The sequence below is a fragment of the Coloeus monedula genome (genome assembly GCF_965178545.1).
Source record: "Coloeus monedula genome assembly, chromosome: 8".
In the NCBI taxonomy this organism is placed as follows: domain Eukaryota; kingdom Metazoa; phylum Chordata; class Aves; order Passeriformes; family Corvidae; genus Coloeus; species Coloeus monedula.
In genome coordinates, this window is record NC_138788.1 from 34,310,344 (window position 1) to 34,327,148 (window position 16,805).

General features: G+C 41.5%; 1 protein-coding gene across 4 annotated transcripts in view; it reads left to right on the forward strand.

The window, feature by feature from the left end:
* The window catches only part of TACC2 (transforming acidic coiled-coil containing protein 2), a 128,943-nt gene that overhangs the window by 79,313 nt on the left and 32,825 nt on the right, over nt 1-16,805 (forward strand). For all 4 annotated transcript variants that reach the window (XM_082286255.1, XM_082286256.1, XM_082286258.1 and 1 more), the window contains one exon: nt 10,182-10,342. In XM_082286255.1, the coding sequence (XP_082142381.1) occupies nt 10,182-10,342 (161 nt within the window). The remainder of the gene's footprint in view (nt 1-10,181; nt 10,343-16,805) is intronic.

The window sequence follows — 16,805 nt, forward strand, 5'->3', positions numbered from 1 at the left end:
CGAACACCAACCCCTAACCCACTAGGGTGAGCAAAGTGCATCACTGGCAGGGATTATTATGTATTAACTGTTTATATTTATTTTAAGTATTTTCTACCTTTGATATTGGGGTAACCTGCTTCTTTTACTGTTTCTGAAGAGATTTATGTGGTTGAATATTCAGCAGCCTCTGGTGACTGAGGAACACGTTAGTATATTTGCAGTTGTGATGTCTGAAGATGAGTGCCTTTAATTAAATGGCTTTTTCCTGTTGTACCTCTGAGAATAAAGCATCTGCCTGAGAAGAGCATAGGGATTTAAAAAACAATTTCAATTCTGAGTCCTGTTTCTGTGGTGTAGATATTTTCATTATTCAGGCTGAAGCCAGTAAAAGAGAAAGCAGCCTGGCCAGATAGGATGGGGGATTGTTTTATTATTCATTTATATCAGTGCTGTTGAAAAACATACCCTGCTAGATCTCAGGAAAAGCACTAAAAAGGAAAAATTTAACATGATTTAAAGCAATATGGGGAAGTTCTTGCTAATCAGTTAGAAAAATGATTTAAGTAGATTGAAGTGCTGCTGTAAGTGTGCCATGTTACATCCCGCAGTCTTTTTTCCTTCAGATGTGGTTTCCCACAGCTTGAGACATTACTCTCTCGTTGCTGTGTGAAAGCAGGAAATGGCTTTCATTGGGGGAGTGGGAATTTGGCTTCTGCACAAAATGTGCTCAAAATTGCTGAATAAACAAGGAGAAAAAGCAGGAAAAAATAATTCCTTCTTCCCATTTCAGTTATGGTAGGAAGATTGCTTATAGGACAATAGGCTGAAAACCAAAATTAAACATTATTTTTAAGATGATAATGCCCTTTTAGTTCTCCTCTACTGCAGTTCTAATCCTGTTCTCTAAATATAGCCATCCTGTGAGGAAAAACTGGCCTTTTTATAGCAAGTGATTAATGTTTAAGGTATTCTTAAGTTTCTTTTTGCAATCTGTAGAAGACACATTTCCAAACTGATCTGTGTGGCTTGGATAACACACAAGGTATTATTGTCCCTTGCTGAAGTCCCACATAAAGAGCCGAAAGGGGAAGCCATAGCATTTTATTTCTGTTATCTCACCTATGTAAAAAAAGAAGATCCAGATTCTTGTCTCTCAGCTCAGACACTGAGTTATGCCAGGACTCCAGGTTGGAAGCCTGGTTACTGGAAGAGCAGAGAAGTGACTCGGTAGCATTAGATCAGCAGCAGTGTGTGACCATATTCACCCCTTCACACCAAATTTACACTGCTGCCAATCATTGACACTTCAGCTGAGCTGTCTGAGGTGCTCTTGGGCAGCAGAGGATTTTACAGCCTTTGGGCTTGGGGTGAGGGGAGGCACAGAACTGCTCAGGGCAGGGAAATGAGTCTGGCTGCAGGATCATCTTCTTCCTCGTGTCCCGAAATTCAACCTTGTGCCTCTCACGACACAACCGTGTGGGCTGGCAAGTACCACCTTTGTTGTAATCATGGTTATTTTTCTGGGGAGCTGTGTTTTCTTTGTGAATATTTATGCTGAAATAATATTAAAATCCTCCTCTGGAGAGGAGCTCCTGCCCTGCTTTCTCCACACATCCATGTCCATATGAGCTCTTGTGCAATTGTCGTTTCGGTGGAATGGGATTTATTTGATAAAAGCTTTATTCTTAAGTGAGAACTGCAAAGGATGTTTCTCTGCTGCTTCATAGCTCAGGCCATAAAATGAACATGTGATGTTATCCTGCTCTTGGGTTGAGCAGAAAGCCTCTGCTGAGGAAGAAGCTGCAGATGATTTTGTGGAATATTACTTAGAATGCAAAACATAATTTCTGTTTAAACCTCCCCAGCTTTGATTGTTTGTGTTCTTTCACAAAAACCATTTTTTAAAAATGGCCCTCTCTTTCTCTGTCCTACAGCATTGTTTTTAATTAGTGTTTTAATGCATCAGAGAGATAGCAGGATAAAAAAATGAAGATACCAAGGAAATTTACCTCATCCCAGTTCATGGATTTCTTCTATAAAATTATTTTAAATTGCTGTGATTAAAGAAGCTGGAGTTGTACTTTTCATTGAGCCATCTCCAGTTTTAAAGTAAAAAGAAAAGAGAGATCTGGTGACTCAGCAGTGGTGACTGTTATAAAGTAAGACTAAAATTATTCTCCAGCATTATTGTTTAAAATGAAATGATCCTGTGATGAAATTACGGCTTTGTTTTGGTGGTCAGACTTTGCAAGGCAGAAACTGTGGAATATGGCACCAGTGTTGCAGGTGAGTAGCTCAAGGTGTGATTGCCTTTTCTGTACACATATGATACATGTTCTGTATATGTGTCATACATACCAGCTGGCAGACTGAAGGATTCCCCTGTAAGGTGATGGCACTTTCTCAGTGCAGACTCAGCACTAGAAATCTCTGAATTCCCACTGACTTCTGGTCAGTGGTCTGGGGCATTTTGCGCATCGCTGGAGCAGGCTCTCAGAGCCCACTACCCTCTAGTTTTCCTGTGTCCACCTTGCAGGTACCAAACATAATTTTATTATATTCTTTTATTTATTCTCATCCTGTGTGTGCTCATCAGTAGGAATGTTCCTGTGGGACAATGGTGTCACACCTGTGGGAGCAGGATGTGAGTTGAAGGAAGACTTGGTGATCTGTTTCCTTCCCAACATCATCATCTTGTGACCCATTTTGTGGTTGGTCTCCTCACAGTATGGGTTTGTTGTAGATTTATTTAATCCTTGGATGGATGATCTTGTCACTTTGCCCTCCAATAGTGTGAGAGAGGTCCATTAATAGTTAATGGTCAGAAATGTATCCCTAAAGGAACTGTATTGTAAATGGAGTGTGGTGACACGTAAGTGACATGCTGGTACCTCCCCCAGCTCCGGGCTCAATATAAACATCAGATCCAGCACTGGGAACATTCCCCAGGGGGCAGAGGCAGCAGGACAGGTGGCTTTCCACGGTCCCTGAAGTGTCACCCACCCTTCAGCTCCAGCAGGCTTGGCTGAGGTTACTGGCTCTGGGCAAAAGGTTTTCACAGAATCACAGAGTGGTTGGGGTTGGAAGGGACCTCTGGAGATCATCTGGTCCAACCCCCAGAGATCGTACAGAATTCCTCTGAGACCCCCTCTAATTGCAAAAGCATATTTTATTAGAGAAAAGGGAAATACTGTTTGTGAGGTTTTTATGCCTCTCACCATGTGTGTTTGTGTTGTTTTTTAAAACCATGCATTTAAGAGATCTGCAAGTGCTTGGTTTGATAGGTAGACTAATTGGAATTTTGTAGACACCAAATATGAATACCTGAAATAACCAGATAACTCTACCATTGCATCTCTGTTTACTGTGGGTTTTTAAAATCTGTAGGGATGTTTCATATTCAAAGCATGTAATAGCTAACAATCATCATGTTAAAACAAGCTAATTATTGGGGGATGTCATGTTAGCTGCAAGTCACTGTGAAGGCAAATACTATGCAAAAATCACAGCATAGAAAGTTGGCACATCTTTGATATTATCCTAACCTAGTGCTGGGATTAACAAAATGACCTTCTGTTGTAGCTGTAGAATATTCTTGGTCCTCATGAGTATGCCCTTGGGTCAGCTAATGGCTGCTGGCCTAAAGTGGTAACTTGATCTCCAGGAAAGGAATTACCATTTGGGCTCTCCTGATGATTTTGAATTATGATCCAGGGCTGTGTTTGTAAGAGCTTGAAGGAAAAAAAAAAAAAGAGAAAAGACTGTATGTGTCTCTGTATTAGATTTGTGTAACTGTACCACAAGTGATACCACAAGATGAATTATGAGAGATTGTCAGTTATTTAATTTTATATAAACAAAATGAGAAGAAGCCCTCAAATGTCATAAGAAGTCATTTTCCCCCTCTGGACTCTGCATACATTTACAGCAAGAAGCTGTTCATGCTGTGAAAAGGTCCCAGCCTGAGTGGATAAGGCAGACTTGAACTGAACTGACCAAGACCACTGAACTCTGTGAACTTCAAAGGTCCCTTCCAGCCCAAACTATTTTATGATTCTGTGTATGTGCAGCAGTTCGGAGGCAGAGTTGAGAGCAGGATTGGTCTTCATCTGGAGAGATGTTTTGCTGAAATATCCTGCCTCAGTGTTCTTTTTTTGTTGTTCCTTGCTTGGTTTTGGGGGATTTTTAAGAGCCATATGGGAAAATCAGTTTAACCGTTGAAAATGGCATCAAGAAATCTGAAAAGGTTTTATCAGATTTTTACAGTGAATAAGCTTTGACTGAAATTAATGCACATCTCTGATTGCCTTGTCTCTCTGGCTTTAGAAACTCTAAAGCTTGGAGTTACTGAGTGTCTTTCCAAATCTGTCAGCCTGGGTGGCCCTAGCCACTGCAGTAAAAGTGCCTGCTTAAGTAACATGCAATCAGATTGACCTCAGAAGGATACAGCCACTCCTGCATCGTTGGTTCTGGGCTCATCAGTAAACCACACCTGAATTATTCATGCAGACTTTATGAGGATCATCTCTAAAAATGATCGATGGAGGTGAAACTACAGAACTCATTCCTCCTTTTTATTTCCAGCTCGTCTCCCATTGGGAGATACCAAGAATGAAAGCCAAAATTAATCTTCAATACTAAATTGAACATTTTAAGAAGTTGGTTTTTTTTTTTTTTTCTTTTTCTCTGTGATTGAGTTTCCTCTCTTGGTGCATGATAAATTGTTCAGTAAATACTCGTGAACTTTATACCTTAACTTTATGATATAACAGCTGCAGATGCTTTGGAGGGCCAGGCCTGATGGAATCTGTTTCCTTTAGGTCTTGCCACAGATAGTGCTTTTGCATAGCACTGCAGTGTTTGCTCATCTGGGCCCTTCATGCCATGGCTTTGGACTCTGTGTTTGCCTCAGATTCCTGCCAGTACCTAGTACAGGAACTGAGCACTGTGTGATGATGCCCTGGTGGCAGATTCCTTGTTTGAGTCCTAAGGCTCAGGAAACAGGTCTGCAGAGGACTTTAATGTGGATTTACGTTTCCTAGAGGTGATGGATGTACTTGGACAGACATTTTCCACTTGAGCTGCAGCTCTAGCCGTCTGTAAAGAACATGTGGATCTAAAGATGAGACAGGGGACAAAAAAAAAGACAAAATACCCATTTCTGTCTCCTCCCCCTCAGGGAGCCCAGCTGTACCTCAAGAAAAGACTACAGGAGTTACTACCAGTTAAAACTGGTCAGGGAGGAATTGCTCATCTTCTGAGTCCTCAGTTTCTCTGTACACTTCCAAATGGCCCTCGCACTACAATTAGAGGTCAGTCTGCAAACAACAGCATCCAATAAACCTTTGCAGTTGTTGCTTTCATTACATTACGTCCTGAGCACTCTTGGGTGGCACAGTTTGGTTTTGTTGTTGTTGTGTGCATGTTGTAGGATTGCCTGGTTTATTTCCTCCCAATATCTCCTATTTCCAAATACACCATGAGAATGAAGTTGTTGTATCAATAGAGACAAAATAATTGGTGAGTTTTTTGAGTAGCAGTGAGGAAGTTGAGTTTATAGAGTGCTGGCAGGGCATCAGTGATATTGCTGACAGGTAGGAGAGACGTCATTTAATCCAGGACACGTTCCACTAATTAGGGAACCAAAACGTACTTTTTCCTAACTGCAAAGTTTGGAAGGAAATGTACAAACTGAAATAGAGGCTGTTCACCTTAGCTTTTGTGGAGCAGATGCCCCTGAAGCCAGTCTTCATGTTGTTACTTGTGATTCCACAACCCTGGCTGATGGAGAGCACCTCCTTTGGCTCCATCCCGCTCTCCCCACTCCCAGCACAGGCAGAACTTCTCAGTAATGCAGCTCCAACTCCTGGCTTCAAAATTTCATAATATCACCCTGCATTTCCTCTCCAGATTGTTCCTATTGCACACCAGTAGATCAGTACTCCATGAAGTAGTCAGGCATGTTTTTTTTCCTGAAGTAGGCTGTACACTAAATAAAAACTCTATATAGATTTACCATTAAATGAAGTAACTCTGCAAAAGCCTGTGGAGCTCCTTTGGCACATCGCAGTTCCAGTTCTGCTCCCTTGAGCCCCTCCATAGGAGGCGATGCTGCTGAGCTCAGTCCTCATGTCAAAGTCCTGCTTTTAAGTTTCTTTTATATTCTCTTTCACTGCTGTGAAATGGAACCAGGGAGCACAGTGGTGCTGGCTGTGCTGCTGCAGTGTAAATATTGGAGGAACCCAAGGCAGATGGCAGCGTTCCCGACACGGCCCAAGGCCACAGCTCTGTTGAAAGCTACTTTTTAATGAATTGAGTTTCCGTGTGGCAACTGGGGTGATCTCACTCACTTGAAGGGGCTGTGTCTGCCTGACGAGGGCAGGCAGCGAGGAGAGGCAGGGGAATGAAGAAATCTCATTCTTGCTTCCTGACTGCTTTCCAGCTGCACTGACAAAAAGGCAATTTTTCATTCTGAAATCAGGGAGGATTTAAATTGTAAGAGCCTGTGGTTTACAAAAAAAGGTAATGTAACTTATGAGGCTGGGTTTCCACACGGCCAGAGGTGAGGAAGAGAGGTCAGCCCTGGTGACTGCCTTCAGTATTTCCTCCAGAGATTTATGTAGCAGGCTGGGCAAGAGCTCAGACTTCCCAGATGAGAGTGGGAGTGCTCAGGCTCCACAAGTTGATGCAGTGTTACCAGATTTGGTTGATCTAGTCTGATTCTGGGATTTCCCTGTTCTCCCTTGCTACTGAACCCCATCTGTATGTGTTGTATTTACTGTTTACTGGCTCTTTGAAGAAGGAACATGAAAGAGACAGACTGAAAGAATGTTTTGTGACTTCTACAGTCCCTATTTTTTTCGCCTGTTGTGTACAAATCCAAAGGATACAGATGGAAAGATCTGTATGACCTCTTATAAAAGTAAGCTCCCACTAATTTCCCAGGCTGGCTAAACAGATGCATGAATGTGTGTTCCTTCCTGTAGCTCCCAATTCATCACTGCCCCACAAACAAGTCCTACAGGGGACTCACCCTCTGCTCTTTGCTTCATCCTTGGCTGGAGCATCAGAATCATCTTCTAGATTATCAAGACTCTTCCTTTGCTGAGAACCTGCCCACAGCTGGACCCGGGGTGGCTGCTCCTTGTGCAGCTTTGAATTGGTGCCTATTCTCAGGGTGTATCACAATCTGGCAATCTTGTTTTATGCTAAGAACTGTGCAGCAGCATTATTTCTTTTTGTTCCACGTGCTCCCTGACTTTCTCAGAAAGGCGTTGTGAATTGAACTGGCTGAAATATGTAACTTCCTTTTCACAGGAAATCCTGTTGTTCTGGGAAAATCTTTTCTTATAGTTTGAACGTAGGACTGTAGTCTTAAAAAAAATATCCCACATAAGAGGGATCGTCCATATTTTCTTTCACTAGGGAAAACTGAACACAAGATTTAGTATTTCCAGGATGCATGTTGACTTTGGAGCATAGTACTGGAATGTGCTTCCAGGCTTTATGCCTTTGCCCAGATCCCAGGCCATGACAGAGAAGGTTTTTCTGGTATTAAACTTCCTTTCATGTTTCTTTGTTAAATACAATTTTCTTTGTGAGCACAATTGCTTCCCAAAGCAAGCTTGTCAGGATTTGAGTTATGGTTAAGACAGTTCTTACTTGATTGTAATAGCTGAAAATCAGGAGTGTTGTATCGGAATCTTTTGGGAATTATTAAATATTAGCAAAATAAAGCCTTTTTCTGGAGCTCAGGCCCCTCAACTGTCTGTCCACAGACTCGAGAGGTTTTCCAGAGTGGAAACTCATGCAGTGAACAAACAAGAACAAGTATTTCTCTTTACTTCAATTGTTTATGCCCAGCTCATCCAAGGAAGAGACCAAGCAAACAAAGGGAGCTCCTTTAAAAGGGAGATAAACAGGCACCAATTCTTTCCGTAATTTATCTAAAGGAGGACACAGAACTTGTCAATCAGGGCAGTTCAACAGTGCAGTTACTGCTTTGAGTAGGGTATGAAAATAGAGGGGTTTTTTCCTGTTCCAGTTACTGCATATGTTACGTGGCTATAAGGACAGTTTGGAAAAAAGGAGTCTAAACATTATTGTTTGAGTATTACAGAGCAAGACTTGGAGTTCATATCGTAGAGGGTGAAACATTAATTAAGCGCAGCACAATGAAAAACTGCGTGAAAGCCTGAGAGATATGAATTACTTCTCATTTTGTTGGTTTAGATGATAACTTCCTGGGTTTATTTTTATGACACTGGGAAAATATCACACAACTCTGTTTCTCTTTGATTCTTCTACTTTAAAGTTTCCTGAACCAGCTCCATGGAGGGAGGAGAAAGCTTTTGTTGTTGTTGTTGTTGAATACCTATTGTGAAGCTTTATTTACAGAAGCCCTTTGTTTGCAGCTGTTCTTTAAGCTTAAAACATGTAGAGCTTAAAACCTGGTGCATCTTTGTAGGGATATAATTTAAAATTATGCAGTGTGCCTGTTCCAGTTTGACTGTTCTGTGGCCTGAGGAATGAGCATGGTTAAAGAAGTGACACGAAGAAGGTTTTTTGAGGAGCTGTGACAACAGATACAATGGAAAGCCAGACACGGTGGTTTTGAGCTGTGTAAGTTTGAGGAGGAAAAAAAATAAATATCCAAACATCCAAAGTTATCACCTAGTAGAACTCCTTTTGCTTCAGGAGTAGGGGTGATGAGCCAGGAGTTGGTTGGCATAGGGTCATGATGTGCACCCTGGTTGTGTAGGGGGAGGTGGAAGCTCTCACTGGGATGCTGCAGAGAAGAGGGAGAGGGAAGATTAGGACCACTGTGCTCCTCGAGCTGTAAGGGGTGACAGTGGGGTCTCCTCTTCCCCAGCTCTCCAAAGGCTTTATGCTGTGATGGATTTAGACAAATGAATGCAAATCCTGTATTTGTACTTCTCCTGACATGGAGCTGCTTGAAATAATCACGAGTCTCAGGAAACCAAACAGAATCTGGCAGCTCAGAGTTCTCTTCTAACTTGAGTGAAATGAGAGGAGTCCTTGATTTGGGGCGGCTTGTGGAGTGCTTCTGGGGGATGAAATGGCTTCTCATTTTATGGCAACACAGATTCACTGGGAAGGGGCAAATCAGTCCTGTCCTCTAGCAAACTGCCATGTTCAATTCAGTTTATTACAGACCAACAGTCCAAAGCTGCATCTGACCAACAGAAATGCTTATTGAATATATATTGAACATTTGTTCAGTGCATATTGAGTATGACACCATTATTACTGCATTCCTTGCTCCCAAAGGATGAAATGTTTATGATTTGGTCTCAGTTTAAGAACAAGTATGATCTACTGTTTCCAGACCTAGAAGGACAGTTTCTTATGGCTGTACACCTCTAAGAGCAGATGATGTGTCCTTCAATGGTTTAGACCTTTGCTTAATGTTCGCATTACTCATAATTTTGTAGAGGTGCTCCCTTTCAAGCTTGTGTTTCACTTGAATTACTCCATTTTGGGTGCTGCTGTTTCCTTCCTGGGCTGGCACCAGCCCATTGTGGTCCCTATGGTTTTTGTGTCCCTGTGAGCACATGGTGCCACAGAAGGATTATTGAAAATACCAGGGTTCCATGCACTTTATAGGCTGTCTTACCTTGTGTCACAAGGTCTGTTTGGAAAGGGCTCTGGTAAAATTCTGCTGAGAATAGAATGTAGTATTTCTCTGGGAGGAGGATGCACAAGGGTTTGCTGCACCTCAGATAACTTCATGTCTGCTCTCACCCTTAAGAGTACACAAAGAAATTTGGTGGTATTTTAGATGTTTGGGGGGTTTTCATGAAGCTGGGAAATTCTCTTGAGAGGGTCTATTTTATTTATATTTTTAAGTTAATTTAGGTGTGCTTGTGCCAAGGAGTAACACAGGGTTGTTGGTCTGAGTGGCTGAGCCACCCTCACACTGGGAAGCAGGCTTTGCAGGATGGATTTATTTCCAAGTGTGTAAGACAAATGACATAAATACTTGTCTAAGGGAGAAGACCACAGCCATGACATCCTGCTCTGGAAACCATCCTGGAATGTCAAATCTCCTTTGGGAGATGCAGAGGTAGCCTGAGAGCTGAGGTCTGTGCCACCAGCTCAGGAAGCCCAGCGTTCCCAAGCCTGACCTGCAAACGTGAATCTCACTGTGCTCACCAGTCTGCTTTGATTTTCCCCAGGAGCTCTGACTCTGAAGAAGCATTTGAGACCCCGGAGTCCACTACACCTGTCAAGGCACCACCTTCACCTCCACAGCCACCCCCTGAAGCAGCAGCAGCAGCAGTTGTTGCAGACGTAGCAGAGCAAGAAATAAAGCCTCAGCTGCCTGTGGAAGATACAGGTAATGAGTGGGACACATTACTGAGGGAGGTGAATATGCAGAGAGCTGTTTCTCTAAGCACAGGCAAGGAATTAATGCTAATAAATTGGCTTCTGGAATATTAATTAATTACCCATGGAGAGAGGAAAATCCCTGTTGCCTCTTGGAATAAAGTATTGGAGAATCTGTCCATAACGTTTGAAAAATATTAAAGAAAAGAGGAGCTTTGTAGAAAAGAACTTAATTCCTTTTGAATCAAGCTTCTTTTTGTAGGGCCTTTAGAGAGTCAGATGAGTAGAAAAAGGAGATGTGAGTTGCAGATGCAGGTACCTGTGTAAGCACTGTTAACTATGACAAGTAACAAAATGCCTTTTTCAAATGTGTTACCTGAAACAGGAGGTGATCAAAAAGCTCGTTAGAACAACAGAAGTACTGATTTTATTGGAGGAACACAGGGCTATGTATGAATGTATGTATGGTGTATATATATGTGAAAATTGGTACATACTGGGAAAATAAAATCTTTAAAATCTTAAAAAAGGCAGAATTGTGTTTAAAACCCAAAGAAATTCGTTCCACAAAGAAGTGTTCTTTGTACTCCAGATTGAGTAATGGAATATGAGGGAGTAGAAAGCATGCTATTAGCCCAAAATAACTTTGTTTGGGCTGTTGGATGACAGCTCAACAGTTTGAGAATGAATTCCCCATTATGCTGTCTTTTTTCCCATCTGAAAGTCAAGTCATCTTGATCACCTGGCTAAACTGTATGCAGATAATATTTCTCCCAGCAGTCTAAAGCTCACTTGTATTGCGTTTGGAAAGAGTTGTAGCGTCCCACTAAAGGTCTCAAGGCACCTAAAGCATTTCTGGGAGTTATTCATTAAGCAATGCTCTTTAAGATCATGATTTATGATACAAGTTTATAAGAAGCTTCAAGGATTTTCAACAAACTTATTTCACAAAATAAAAATTAAATACTGAGGCATCCTGATGCTATTTACTTTCTGCTGTTAGAGTTCCCTCCTCATTGTACCAAAAGTTATTCATTCTGCATCTTCTTTCCTTTTTTTAAATCTTTGGCAATCCAGTGATTACAAAATAAGTGCTCGGAGAACAAAAGAACAGACATGCTGAACAGGATTGGAGTGTGCTTTTAATTACTGCAGTAGATTATCTTCAAGCCCTTGATTACACATGTGGTTCCCTGGCACATGTGATTCTTGTCTCCTTCCGTCCCAGTTCCCCCCTCCTTTCTTTCACATCTTTCTGAAGAAAAGTGGCAAACTGAATATATCTATTCATAGCCAGTGTGAACTTTATTGAAGGCCATTGGATGGCAGAGAGGAAACCACTTCATTTGCAAATCAGATTGTCCATGGGAGGCAAGTTACAGCAAAGTGACAGAGCTATATGTTCAGTGTTCCAAAAGGATGCAAAACACAGTTATACAACAGGGGAGTTTATTGGAGGGGAAGAAGATGCGTAATGCAGAAAAAATCCAAATGTGGGAGGGCAACACAAAGCATTCATTTGTTTTGGAAATCTTTAGGAGAAATAAATAATACTAAGACTATAGTTTAGGTGTTTAGAAATGAGAAAAGTTAAATATTTTGTACTTTATAAACCACTTGAGTGTCTTGTAGTTTATTTATTTCCTAAGTTATGCATGTGGCTGCGCACAAAGAGAGCGAGTCCCCTCCTCAGGGCTCACAGGCATTGAAGCAGAATTCCTGGATGGTACCATAAAGCTTAAAGAACAGGTTTCAGTAAAGGAGGAGTGAGGAATATGGGCAGCTGGAGAGCCTGGCACAGGCATAGGGAGAGGCAGCACTGTCCTGCTGGGTTCCTGGTTCAGCAGCCACATGGCTTTATCTTCCACATGGGATGGGTGACAGAGCCTGTGTTTGGGTGCAAGGAGGGAGCACAGTAAGTGTTTAAAGGATTATTTCATCTATAGCTGACAATAATTACTTATGCAGATGGCTGTAGTTGTGCTGAATGATATCACTAGCACAGCAGCTGGACCCCACTGCCGGAAAGCCAAGAGGAGAGTTTTTAATTAGGTTGACTTCAGTGGTAGTTTCATAAATATGATGAAAGTGAACTAAGCTGGACTCCTGCTGGGTTTGTGCCAGCTCCTGGTGGGGCAAAACCTGCTGCATGGCTCTGGTCCATAAGCAGCAGAGCAGAGGAGGGGAGTCAGTCTGAGGGCAAGTCTGGAGGGGAAGGGGAGCAACAGAGCAAGTATGGAAACTACCCCTGGGCCCCTGGAAGTGCCACCAATGAGCCCTTCCATTCCTCCCTAAATAAATTGTGGGAAACATGGGTTATAATCTCGAGGCAAATTGGAGAGTTTGAGGTTGCATTTACTAGGTTTTGTCATTATTTTAAATTATTGTTGCATGTCTCCTCAGCTTCTCAGAGCAATGTCCTCTTGTCCCTTGTTTCATCCATCTGAGTACCAGAATGTCCCCCAAGCCCATTCTCCCCAATACCCTGGTTTTGGCCAGGAATTCCTGCCTAGGAATTTTCTGTCACCCCTACTGCCTTCCCCAGCTGAGTATTGAATTTGGATTGTATTCACAGGGGAGCCGTGAGAGCTGGAGTCCCCTGTGTGTATTATAGCCCAACAATCAGGATATGGGGCACCTGTATTTGAGTCTTTCTGGTGCCAGGGAAATTTGAGGTCAGGCTTTCCAGTAGAGACATTACAGTCCAGACAAAAACAAACGAAATTTTTGGTATGGAAAGCGTTCTTCTTCAGTGTTTTTCCTCTTGAAGCCTGACACGTAAAATTTGAGAAGAAACTTTTGTATACAAAGTTTTCTCTCAGAATAAATGACAAAAGTATTTTTACAGAACCTTAAAAAAGTGGTACTAATTGATTTCCTGACATCAAAGGGTTGTCATAACAAGAAGAAACTTGAAATGAACTGTGTTTCAAAATTTCTAGTGTTAGGTAATTCCAATTCTTACATGCTTTTGGCATTTTTTCCTCATAGCGTAATAAGTGGGTGCATGCTGTATGCATTTTCCAGACGTTTGCCTTTGTTTGCTTTTTCTCTAGAAAACAGAACTGGAATTTAATTTTTGCTGTATTTGCTTATAATATCTGTTCAAATTTTATTGCTAAGCCTGTCAGAATAGTGTTTCATTTTGTTTCCAGCTCAGCATGTTAAGGCCTATTTTCAGTCTATTGGGGTTCCCTCTGCTTTAGAGATGCTTCAGCATCTTGCCTTGGCTACTTCTGTAAAGGAGCAATAGAAAATTGTTTTGTTTATTAATGCACACAGTCTTACAATATCTTATTTAGGCCCTCAGGCACAGGGTGGGATTCTTGGGTCTGTCCTGTGCAGGACAAGGAGTTGGACTTCAGTGATCTTTGTGGGTCCCTTCCAACTCAGGATATTCTGTGATTCTGTGACTTTCTAGGGACTTCTGGTTCTGCCATAACAGGTGACAGATGAAAATGCCCAATGTTAAATACTGCATGTAGCTCTAATATTTAGGTCTCATCACCTGGATACAAGAAGTCTGAGTTTTATGTTGTTGGGGTTGGGTTTGGGTTTTTCATAGTTGATCCAGTCAAAATTTATCTGAAATCAGGGGAATTTCCTAGTGGAAGGAGCAGAACTTGGACCTTTTTTTTTTTTAATGAATGAAATGAGAGAGTTTGAGGAGCTTGCCTGGTTTTTTTATTGCAGTGTAAGTTCCCCAGCTATCCTCCACATTCTTGGAGTGCTTTATAAAACTTAATGTCTACACCTGTGGGCAGCTCTTACCAGTACAAATTGTGGGTGACTCAGTGTCAATAAAAGGCATAAACCTGACTGAAAACCTTGTGCTGGCTCCTCTCTGGGGCAAGTCCTGCCTTAATTCCCATAGCTTGTGTCGTAGTATGTTCCTTTGTGATCAAACTGCATTTTAATAAAATACTGTAGTGATACTGATTGGCTTCATTTTGTGTTGTAAAAGAACAAATGTCACTGCTCTCTGAACAGGCTGTTAATGTCAGGAAAGAATGGTCTTCATGTCTCTTTGTAGTGATAAAGCCTTGAGTACCATTTATATCTCCTGCCCCAGCAATTCTGCTATTACCAGGAGTGAGCCAGTCCTGTCGTAAAGCCAGAAGAGGCTGACAGCAGCATTTCACTTCTGCCAAGAGCCGTGTTTTCTGAGGCAGTTTCACATCTTGTTTCATAAAGAAACAATAAAAATATCGAGCAACACTCTGCAGAAATCCGTATTCTTGAGTAAAAAAGGATTTGATGAGGAGGAAGTCGTGAAATAAGCAGTTAAAGAAGATTAAAGCCCTGCACTGTGTGGAGCACACAGAATTTAAGTGCTGGTTTGTTGAGAGTAGCTTGCACGCTCCCTTTGCGTGATGCATCCCAAACCTCAGCCTCTTATTTACAGTCCAAGTCCTGTGGGGCAGTGGTTTATTTTATTTTATTTTACTTTGTTTTAATGCCTGTTTATACTACTTTGAACCGGGGCCTCGGTGCTGTTGAGGGCTTTGGCACAGGCTGGAATGAAAACAGTGCATAACTGCAGACGATTCCTTGTTCAGATCCCACTTTCATTTCACGCTGACCTACATTTGTACTCCGCTGACATCCCAGTGTTTATTGTGATGTATTCCCCTGAAGTGCCTTCCATTCTCCTTTCAGGGTGAAAGGGGCAGATTAGGCTAATGCTGGAGGTTTATGGCACTCTGAGTGCCCTTAACAGGAGTCCCATCAGTGTCACAAAGTGATGTGTGTGTGAAGTGAGCACCAGCTCGACTGGCAAACGAAGCCTAATTAATGACTCCTCAGCCAGGCTGAAACCAAGCCCAAACCAGTGGGGATTAAGGAGAAAAATAAACTGTTCTGAGGTATTGCCACACTATTAGCATTCATTTAGCAGAAAAACACATTAGAATATTATTTTAATTGATGTAGCCTAGTGAACTTTCACAGTCTTGAAAGAGAGACTGCATAGCTGTCATCCCTTTGACAGTCTCTGGAAGTACATGGTGCCACTTTGGGAAATGTGTCCAATTCCCTTAAATCCTTTTCTGTCCTCTACACCCATAAATAATAATTCTTGCAGTCTCTGAGCAGGCATACAATTTCTTCTGAAACAAAGGAAAATTTTTTCCCCTGTTCTTAATCCATTCATAGCTTCTCACTAAAATAATAATTGATTGTCTGTATTGCTTTTATGAACACTGTTAATGAATGTGTCGGGGCAAAATGAGAGTTATTTTGCAAAACATGTCAGGGTTGGTATGAAAAGGATGAGCGGAAATGTCTCTGAAATTGTTTAGGGTTGAGCAAAGCATTCATTTTTGTATGACTGTTTTTCTTTATAATTGCATAATTAAAAAAAAAACGACAACGTCAAGAAGGCTGTGTTGCTTCAACAGGAAACACGGGGGCATTCTGTTCCTCGGTGAGAGCTGAGAGCAGCTGGCTGAGCCCAGCCTGAACTGGGAGCTGGGGAGAGCTGTCCCAGGTCTCTGGTACCCCACAGAGACACACAGGGACAGAGGTGACCGTGGTACATTCACATCAGTGTAGTACAGTCACAGCAGGAGCAAACCATATGCAGGATTTGTAAAACATTTGAATAATCAGCCTAATGAGCTGGAGGGCAGCAAGGACCTTCACCTTCATGCTTTCCTACCTATAGATTTTCTGGTTTTTTGTTAGGCACTCTTGTCTTTTTCTACTTTGTCCAATAGAGTTGTTATATCCTGGGTGAAGAGACTTCTATAAATCATTTTAGGGTTCCATTCAATAAGAAAACCTTTAATTGCAATGGAAAGCTGCTTGGATTAAGAGGTTTAACATATAAATCTCTCAACAAAATTTTCTTTTCATCAACAAATTAGAACTACACTTGGAAAAACCTGGTTTAAATAATCACTAGGGAGCTTCTAGCTTTTTAAAGGAAGATTTTTCAACTGAAAATATTTGTGGAGTTCTCTAAATGAATTTTTTTTTTTTACCTTTACCATAATTTATTTCATACTAAGTTCTCAATTATTCATCTCTTATTATAAACATGTAATTATGAGGTCAGAGTAGAGTATATTGAGTGCTTGGGGCAGATAGAGGAGCAGTATTGATGGGTTGTGGAGAGGAAGCCATTTTCCTCTGGGTAAATTGGTAAAAATAGCACATGGGAAACAAAACTTAAGGTCAACATGTAATTACCAAAGCACCAGTCAATTTACAGAGCATAAGAGCTCTGACATGATTGTGTGACTCTTTGTAGTAGTAGAAAATGGGAGTAAAAAAGTGCTTTATGTGCAGTTTTTCTGGTATTTGGAATATTTAGTGCATTATGGTGATATCCATCTCTATAAGTGATAGTTTAGAAGAGGTGCTTTAGAGGCTGGTGCAAATATGTTTTCTGTCTTTTTGTGACACTTGCCTTGAATCCTGTACTGGGAAAAACAGATCTATTTTTTCCCCTAATCTAGTTCATATATTGG